This window comes from Salvelinus fontinalis, chromosome 2 (assembly GCF_029448725.1).
Source record: "Salvelinus fontinalis isolate EN_2023a chromosome 2, ASM2944872v1, whole genome shotgun sequence".
NCBI classification, from domain to species: Eukaryota; Metazoa; Chordata; class Actinopteri; order Salmoniformes; family Salmonidae; genus Salvelinus; species Salvelinus fontinalis.
In genome coordinates this window covers 94,597,786-94,607,785 of record NC_074666.1, presented here as the reverse complement: position 1 = coordinate 94,607,785, position 10,000 = coordinate 94,597,786, and the positions used below count along the sequence as shown (strand labels likewise).

General features: G+C 49.8%; 1 protein-coding gene across 1 annotated transcript in view; it reads left to right on the top strand.

Moving 5' to 3' along the window:
• The window catches only part of LOC129867767 (unconventional myosin-XV-like), a 414,777-nt gene that overhangs the window by 371,916 nt on the left and 32,861 nt on the right, over window positions 1–10,000 (top strand). The window contains exon 51 of the mRNA XM_055941278.1: window positions 3,603–3,675. Coding sequence (XP_055797253.1) covers window positions 3,603–3,675 — 73 coding nt within the window. The remainder of the gene's footprint in view (window positions 1–3,602; window positions 3,676–10,000) is intronic.

Sequence of the window (10,000 nt, the reverse complement as noted above, 5' to 3'; positions counted from 1 at the left end):
AGATACAGGTACACATCCCCTGTACTATACTACAGACTACAGATACAGTTACACATCCCCTGTACTATACTACAGATAACAGTTACACATCCCCTGTACTATACTACAGATACAGTTACACATCCCCTGTACTATACTACAGATACAGATACACATCCCCTGTACTATACTACAGATACAGGTACACATCCCCTGTACTATACTACAGATACAGATACACATCCCCTGTACTATACTACAGATACAGTTACACATCCCCTGTACTATACTACAGATACAGTTACACATCCCCTGTACTATACTACAGATACAGTTACACATCCCCTGTACTATACTACAGATACAGTTACACATCCCCTGTACTATACTACAGATACAGTTACACATCCCCTGTACTATACTACAGATAACAGTTACACATCCCCTGTACTATACTACAGACAGTTACACATCCCCTGTACTATACTACAGATACAGTTACACATCCCCTGTGCTATACTACAGATACAGTTACACATCCCCTGTGCTATACTACAGATACAGTTACACATCCCCTGTGCTATACTACAGATACAGTTACACATCCCCTGTGCTATACTACAGATACAGTTACACATCCCCTGTACTATACTACAGATACAGTTACACATCCCCTGTGCTATACTACAGATACAGTTACACATCCCCTGTACTATACTACAGATACAGTTACACATCCCCTGTGCTATACTACAGATACAGGTACACATCCCCTGTACTATACTACAGATAACAGATACAGTTACACATCCCCTGTACTATACTACAGATACAGTTACACATCCCCTGTACTATACTACAGATACAGTTACACATCCCCTGTGCTATACTACAGATACAGGTACACATCCCCTGTACTATACTACAGATAACAGATACAGTTACACATCCCCTGTACTATACTACAGATACAGTTACACATCCCCTGTGCTATACTACAGATAACAGATACAGTTACACATCCCCTGTACTATACTACAGATACAGTTACACATCCCCTGTACTATACTACAGATACAGTTACACATCCCCTGTACTATACTACAGATACAGTTACACATCCCCTGTACTATACTACAGATACAGTTACACATCCCCTGTACTATACTACAGATACAGTTACACATCCCCTGTACTATACTACAGATACAGTTACACATCCCCTGTGCTATACTACAGATAACAGATACAGTTACACATCCCCTGTGCTATACTACAGATACAGTTACACATCCCCTGTACTATACTACAGATACAGTTACACATCCCCTGTACTATACTACAGATACAGTTACACATCCCCTGTACTATACTACAGATACAGTTACACATCCCCTGTACTATACTACAGATACAGTTACACATCCCCTGTACTATACTACAGATACAGTTACACATCCCCTGTACTATACTACAGAAAGCAGGTACAGTTACACATCCCCTGTACTATACTACAGGTACAGTTACACATCCCCTGTACTATACTGTGTTCTGACTGGGTGTGTATTCTGAGTATTCAGACTGAGTATGTATTCTGAGTATTCAGACTGGGTGTGTATTCTGAGTATTCAGGCTGGGTGTGTATCCTGAGTATTCAGACTGGGTGTGTATTCTGAGTATTCCGACTGGGTGTGTATTCTGAGTATTCAGACTGGGTGTGTATTCTGAGTATTCAGACTGGGTGTGTATCCTGAGTATTCAGACTGGGTGTGTATTCTGGGTATTCAGGCTGGGTGTGTATTCAGACTGGGTGTGTATCCTGAGTATTCAGACTGGGTGTGTATTCTGAGTATTCAGACTGGGTGTGTATTCTGAGTATTCAGACTGGGTTTGTATCCTGAGTATTCAGACTGGGTGTGTATTCTGGGTATTCAGGCTGGGTGTGTATTCAGACTGGGTGTGTATTCTGAGTATTCAGACTGGGTGTGTATTCTGAGTATTCAGACTGGGTGTGTATTCAGACTGGGTGTGTATTCTGAGTATTCAGACTGGGTGTCTATTCTGAGTATTCAGACTGGGTGTGTATTCTGAGTATTCAGACTGGGTGTGTATTCTGAGTATTCAGACTGGGAGTGTATCCTGAGTATTCAGGCTGGGTGTGTATCCTGAGTATTCAGACTGGGTGTGTATTCTGAGTATTCAGACTGGGTGTGTATTCTGAGTATTCAGACTGGGTGTGTATCCTGAGTATTCAGACTGGGGTGTGTATTCCGAGTATTCAGACTGGGTGTGTATTCTGAGTATTCAGACTGGGGTGTGTATTCCGAGTATTCAGACTGGGTGTGTATTCTGAGTATTCAGACTGGGTGTGTATTCTGAGTATTCAGACTGGGTGTGTATTCTGAGTATTCAGACTGGGTGTGTATTCTGAGTATTCAGACTGGGAGTGTATCCTGAGTATTCAGGCTGGGTGTGTATCCTGAGTATTCAGACTGGGTGTGTATTCTGAGTATTCAGACTGGGTGTGTATTCTGAGTATTCAGACTGGGTGTGTATCCTGAGTATTCAGACTGGGGTGTGTATTCCGAGTATTCAGACTGGGTGTGTATTCTGAGTATTCAGACTGGGGTGTGTATTCCGAGTATTCAGACTGGGTGTGTATTCTGAGTATTCAGACTGGGTGTGTATTCTGAGGATTCAGACTGGGTGTGTATTCTGAGTATTCAGACTGGGTGTGTATTCTGAGTATTCAGACTGGGGTGTGTATTCTGGGTGTGTATTCTGAGTATTCAGACTGGGTGTGTATTCTGAGTATTCAGACTGGGTGTGTATTCTGAGTATTCAGACTGGGGTGTGTATTCCGAGTATTCAGACTGGGGTGTGTATTCCGAGTATTCAGACTGTGTGTGTATTCTGAGTATTCAGACTGGGGTGTGTATTCTGAGTATTCAGACTGGGTGTGTATTCTGAGTATTCAGACTGGGTGTGTATTCTGAGTATTCAGACTGGGTGTGTATTCTGAGTATTCAGACTGGGTGTGTATTCTGAGTATTCAGACTGGGGTGTGTATTCTGAGTATTCAGACTGGGGTGTGTATTCTGAGTATTCAGACTGGGTGTGTATTCTGAGTATTCAGACTGGGTGCGTATTCTGAGTATTCAGACTGGGGTGTGTATTCCGAGTATTCAGACTGGGGTGTGTATTCCGAGTATTCAGACTGGGTGTGTATTCTGGGTATTCAGGCTGGGTGTGTATTCAGACTGGGTGTGTATTCTGAGTATTCAGACTGGGTGTGTATTCCGAGTATTCAGACTGGGTGTTTATTCTGAGTATTCAGACTGTGTGTGTATTCCGAGTATTCAGACTGGGTGTGTATTCTGAGTATTCAGACTGGGTGTGTATTCCGAGTATTCAGACTGGGTGTTTATTCTGAGTATTCAGACTGGGGTGTGTATTCTGGGTGTGTATTCTGAGTATTCAGACTGGGGTGTGTATTCCGAGTATTCAGACTGGGGTGTGTATTCCGAGTATTCAGACTGGGGTGTGTATTCCGAGTATTCAGACTGGGGTGTGTATTCCGAGTATTCAGACTGTGTGTGTATGCTGTGTGTTTGTTTCACCAGTCCCCTCTCCAGGAGTCTCTGATAGACTTCACAGACAGCACCATGAACAAGGTGGCAGCTGACATCTCCCTGGGTAAGACACTGTTCCCTAAAATGGAACCCTATTCCCTACATAGTACACTACTTTTGACAAGAGGTCAAGAGGTGTACTATGTTGGGAACAGTGTATCATTTGGGACTTAGCCAATGGCTTCTTAATCAAATACACAGAACTCAAATATAAACACTACATGGAACAATTTCAAAGATTTTACTGAGTAACGGTTCATAGAAGGAAATCAGTCATTTAAATTAATTAATGAGGTTCTAATCTATGGATTTCACATGACTGGGAATACAAATATACATCTGTTGGTCACAGATACCTTTAAAACAGGTAGGGGTGTGGATCAGAAAACCAGTCAGTATCTGGTGTGACCACCATTTGCCTCATCCAGCGTGACACATCTCCTTCACATAGAGTTGATCAGGATGTTGATTGGGGGCTGGGGGAATGTTGTCCCACTCCTCTTCAATGGCTTTGTGAAGTTGCTGGATATTGGCGGGAACTGGAACACGCTGTCGTACACGTCGATCCAGAGCATCCCAAACATGCTCAATGGGTGACGGCACGACAATGGGCCCCAGGATCTCATCACGGTATCTCTGTGCATTTCAATTGCCATCGATAAAATGCTATTGTGTTTGTTGTCCGTAGTTTATGCCTACCCCATACCATAACCCCACCACCACCATGGGTCACTCTGTTCACAACGTTGACATCAGCAAATCGCTCGCCCACACGACGCCCGGTAAAGTTGAAACTGGGATTCATCCATGAAGAGCCAGTAGCCATCGAAGGTGATCATTTGTCCACTGAAGTCGGCTCCAACGTCGAACTGCCGTCGGGTCGAGACCCTGGTGAGGACTATGAGCGCAGATGACCTTCCTTGAGATGGTTTCTGGACGTTTGTGCAGAAATTCTTGGGTTGTGCAAATCTACACTTCCATCAGCTGTCCAGGTGGCTGGTCTCAGATCTACAGTTCCATCAGCTGTCCGGGTGGCTGGTCTCAGACCTACAGTTCCATCAGCTGTCCAGGTGGCTGGTCTCAGATCTACAGTTCCATCAGCTGTCCGGGTGGCTGGTCTCAGATCTACAGTTCCATCAGCTGTCTGGGTGGCTGGTCTCAGATCTACAGTTCCATCAGCTGTCCGGGTGGCTGGTCTCAGATCTACAGTTCCATCAGCTGTCCGGGTGGCTGGTCTCAGACCTACAGTTCCATCAGCTGTCCAGGTGGCTGGTCTCAGATCTACAGTTCCATCAGCTGTCCGGGTGGCTGGTCTCAGATCTATAGTTCCATCAGCTGTCCAGGTGGCTGGTCTCAGACCTACAGTTCCATCAGCTGGTCTCAGATCTACAGTTCCATCAGCTGTCCAGGTGGCTGGTCTCAGACCTACAGTTCCATCAGCTGGTCTCAGATCTACAGTTCCATCAGCTGTCCGGGTGGCTGGTCTCAGACCTACAGTTCCATCAGCTGTCTGGGTGGCTGGTCTCAGACCTACAGTTCCATCAGCTGTCCAGGTGGCTGGTCTCAGACCTACAGTTCCATCAGCTGTCCAGGTGGCTGGTCTCAGACCTACAGTTCCATCAGCTGTCCAGGTGGCTGGTCTCAGATCTACAGTTCCATCAGCTGTCCAGGTGGCTGGTCTCAGATCTACAGTTCCATCAGCTGTCCAGGTGGCTGGTCTGAGATCTACAGTTCCATCAGCTGTCCAGGTGGCTGGTCTCAGATCTACAGTTCCATCAGCTGTCCAGGTGGCTGGTCTCAGATCTACAGTTCCATCAGCTGTCCAGGTGGCTGGTCTCAGATCTACAGTTCCATCAGCTGTCCAGGTGGCTGGTCTGAGATCTACAGTTCCATCAGCTGTCCAGGTGGCTGGTCTCAGATCTACAGTTCCATCAGCTGTCCAGGTGGCTGGTCTCAGATCTACAGTTCCATCAGCTGTCCAGGTGGCTAGATCTACAGTTCCATCAGCTGTCCAGGTGGCTGGTCTCAGATCTACAGTTCCATCAGCTGTCCAGGTGGCTGGTCTCAGACCTACAGTTCCATCAGCTGTCCAGGTGGCTGGTCTCAGACCTACAGTTCCATCAGCTGTCCAGGTGGCTGGTCTCAGATCTACAGTTCCATCAGCTGTCCAGGTGGCTGGTCTCAGACCTACAGTTCCATCAGCTGTCCAGGTGGCTGGTCTCAGATCTACAGTTCCATCAGCTGTCCAGGTGGCTGGTCTCAGATCTACAGTTCCATCAGCTGTCCAGGTGGCTGGTCTCAGACCTACAGTTCCATCAGCTGTCCAGGTGGCTGGTCTCAGATCTACAGTTCCATCAGCTGTCCAGGTGGCTGGTCTCAGATCTACAGTTCCATCAGCTGTCCGGGTGGCTAGATCTACAGTTCCATCAGCTGTCCAGGTGGCTGGTCTCAGACCTACAGTTCCATCAGCTGTCCAGGTGGCTGGTCTCAGACCTACAGTTCCATCAGCTGTCCAGGTGGCTGGTCTCAGACCTACAGTTCCATCAGCTGTCCAGGTCTCAGACCTACAGTTCCATCAGCTGTCCTGGTGGCTGGTCTCAGACCTACAGTTCCATCAGCTGTCCAGGTGGCTGGTCTCAGACCTACAGTTCCATCAGCTGTCCTGGTGGCTGGTCTCAGACCTACAGTTCCATCAGCTGTCCAGGTGGCTGGTCTCAGATCTACAGTTCCATCAGCTGTCCGGGTGGCTGGTCTCAGATCTACAGTTCCATCAGCTGTCCAGGTGGCTGGTCTCAGACCTACAGTTCCATCAGCTGTCCAGGTGGCTGGTCTCAGACCTACAGTTCCATCAGCTGTCCGGGTGGCTGGTCTCAGACCTACAGTTCCATCAGCTGTCCAGGTGGCTGGTCTCAGATCTACAGTTCCATCAGCTGTCCAGGTGGCTGGTCTCAGATCTACAGTTCCATCAGCTGTCTGGGTTGCTGGTCTCAAACCTACAGTTCCATCAGCTGTCCAGGTGGCTGGTCTCAGACCTACAGTTCCATCAGCTGTCCGGGTGGCTGGTCTCAGACCTACAGTTCCATCAGCTGTCCGGGTGGCTGGTCTCAGACCTACAGTTCCATCAGCTGTCCAGGTGGCTGGTCTCAGACCTACAGTTCCATCAGCTGTCCAGGTGGCTGGTCTCAGACCTACAGTTCCATCAGCTGTCCAGGTGGCTGGTCTCAGACCTACAGTTCCATCAGCTGTCCAGGTGGCTGGTCTCAGACCTACAGTTCCATCAGCTGTCCAGGTGGCTGGTCTCAGACCTACAGTTCCATCAGCTGTCCGGGTGGCTGGTCTCAGATCTACAGTTCCATCAGCTGTCCGGGTGACTGGTCTCAGACCTACAGTTCCATCAGCTGTCCGGGTGGCTGGTCTCAGACCTACAGTTCCATCAGCTGGTCTCAGATCTACAGTTCCATCAGCTGTCCGGGTGGCTGGTCTCAGACCTACAGTTCCATCAGCTGTCTGGGTGGATGGTCTCAGACCTACAGTTCCATCAGCTGTCCAGGTGGCTGGTCTCAGACCTACAGTTCCATCAGCTGTCCAGGTGGCTGGTCTCAGACCTACAGTTCCATCAGCTGTCCAGGTGGCTGGTCTCAGATCTACAGTTCCATCAGCTGTCCAGGTGGCTGGTCTCAGATCTACAGTTCCATCAGCTGTCCAGGTGGCTGGTCTGAGATCTACAGTTCCATCAGCTGTCCAGGTGGCTGGTCTCAGATCTACAGTTCCATCAGCTGTCCAGGTGGCTGGTCTCAGATCTACAGTTCCATCAGCTGTCCAGGTGGCTGGTCTCAGATCTACAGTTCCATCAGCTGTCCAGGTGGCTGGTCTGAGATCTACAGTTCCATCAGCTGTCCAGGTGGCTGGTCTCAGATCTACAGTTCCATCAGCTGTCCAGGTGGCTGGTCTCAGATCTACAGTTCCATCAGCTGTCCAGGTGGCTAGATCTACAGTTCCATCAGCTGTCCAGGTGGCTGGTCTCAGATCTACAGTTCCATCAGCTGTCCAGGTGGCTGGTCTCAGACCTACAGTTCCATCAGCTGTCCAGGTGGCTGGTCTCAGACCTACAGTTCCATCAGCTGTCCAGGTGGCTGGTCTCAGATCTACAGTTCCATCAGCTGTCCAGGTGGCTGGTCTCAGACCTACAGTTCCATCAGCTGTCCAGGTGGCTGGTCTCAGACCTACAGTTCCATCAGCTGTCCAGGTGGCTGGTCTCATATCTACAGTTCCATCAGCTGTCCAGGTGGCTGGTCTCAGATCTACAGTTCCATCAGCTGTCCAGGTGGCTGGTCTCAGACCTACAGTTCCATCAGCTGTCCAGGTGGCTGGTCTCAGATCTACAGTTCCATCAGCTGTCCAGGTGGCTGGTCTCAGATCTACAGTTCCATCAGCTGTCCGGGTGGCTAGATCTACAGTTCCATCAGCTGTCCAGGTGGCTGGTCTCAGACCTACAGTTCCATCAGCTGTCCAGGTGGCTGGTCTCAGACCTACAGTTCCATCAGCTGTCCAGGTGGCTGGTCTCAGACCTACAGTTCCATCAGCTGTCCAGGTCTCAGACCTACAGTTCCATCAGCTGTCCTGGTGGCTGGTCTCAGACCTACAGTTCCATCAGCTGTCCAGGTGGCTGGTCTCAGACCTACAGTTCCATCAGCTGTCCAGGTGGCTGGTCTCAGACCTACAGTTCCATCAGCTGTCCGGGTGGCTAGATCTACAGTTCCATCAGCTGTCCAGGTGGCTGGTCTCAGACCTACAGTTCCATCAGCTGTCCAGGTGGCTGGTCTCAGACCTACAGTTCCATCAGCTGTCCAGGTGGCTGGTCTCAGACCTACAGTTCCATCAGCTGTCCAGGTGGCTGGTCTCAGACCTACAGTTCCATCAGCTGTCCAGGTCTCAGACCTACAGTTCCATCAGCTGTCCTGGTGGCTGGTCTCAGACCTACAGTTCCATCAGCTGTCCAGGTGGCTGGTCTCAGACCTACAGTTCCATCAGCTGTCCAGGTGGCTGGTCTCAGACCTACAGTTCCATCAGCTGTCCGGGTGGCTGGTCTCAGACCTACAGTTCCATCAGCTGTCCGGGTCTCAGACCTACAGTTCCATCAGCTGTCCTGGTGGCTGGTCTCAGACCTACAGTTCCATCAGCTGTCCAGGTGGCTGGTCTCAGACCTACAGTTCCATCAGCTGTCCAGGTGGCTGGTCTCAGACCTACAGTTCCATCAGCTGTCCGGGTGGCTGGTCTCAGATCTACAGTTCCATCAGCTGTCCGGGTGACTGGTCTCAGACCTACAGTTCCATCAGCTGTCCGGGTGGCTGGTCTCAGACCTACAGTTCCATCAGCTGGTCTCAGATCTACAGTTCCATCAGCTGTCCGGGTGGCTGGTCTCAGACCTACAGTTCCATCAGCTGTCTGGGTGGCTGGTCTCAGACCTACAGTTCCATCAGCTGTCCAGGTGGCTGGTCTCAGACCTACAGTTCCATCAGCTGTCCAGGTGGCTGGTCTCAGACCTACAGTTCCATCAGCTGTCCAGGTGGCTGGTCTCAGATCTACAGTTCCATCAGCTGTCCAGGTGGCTGGTCTCAGATCTACAGTTCCATCAGCTGTCCAGGTGGCTGGTCTGAGATCTACAGTTCCATCAGCTGTCCAGGTGGCTGGTCTCAGATCTACAGTTCCATCAGCTGTCCAGGTGGCTGGTCTCAGATCTACAGTTCCATCAGCTGTCCAGGTGGCTGGTCTCAGATCTACAGTTCCATCAGCTGTCCAGGTGGCTGGTCTGAGATCTACAGTTCCATCAGCTGTCCAGGTGGCTGGTCTCAGATCTACAGTTCCATCAGCTGTCCAGGTGGCTGGTCTCAGATCTACAGTTCCATCAGCTGTCCAGGTGGCTAGATCTACAGTTCCATCAGCTGTCCAGGTGGCTGGTCTCAGATTTACAGTTCCATCAGCTGTCCAGGTGGCTGGTCTCAGACCTACAGTTCCATCAGCTGTCCAGGTGGCTGGTCTCAGACCTACAGTTCCATCAGCTGTCCAGGTGGCTGGTCTCAGATCTACAGTTCCATCAGCTGTCCAGGTGGCTGGTCTCAGACCTACAGTTCCATCAGCTGTCCAGGTGGCTGGTCTCAGACCTACAGTTCCATCAGCTGTCCAGGTGGCTGGTCTCAGATCTACAGTTCCATCAGCTGTCCAGGTGGCTGGTCTCAGATCTACAGTTCCATCAGCTGTCCAGGTGGCTGGTCTCAGACCTACAGTTCCATCAGCTGTCCAGGTGGCTGGTCTCAGATCTACAGTTCCATCAGCTGTCCAGGTGGCTGGTCTCAGATCTACAGTTCCATCAGCTGTCCGGGTGGCTAGAT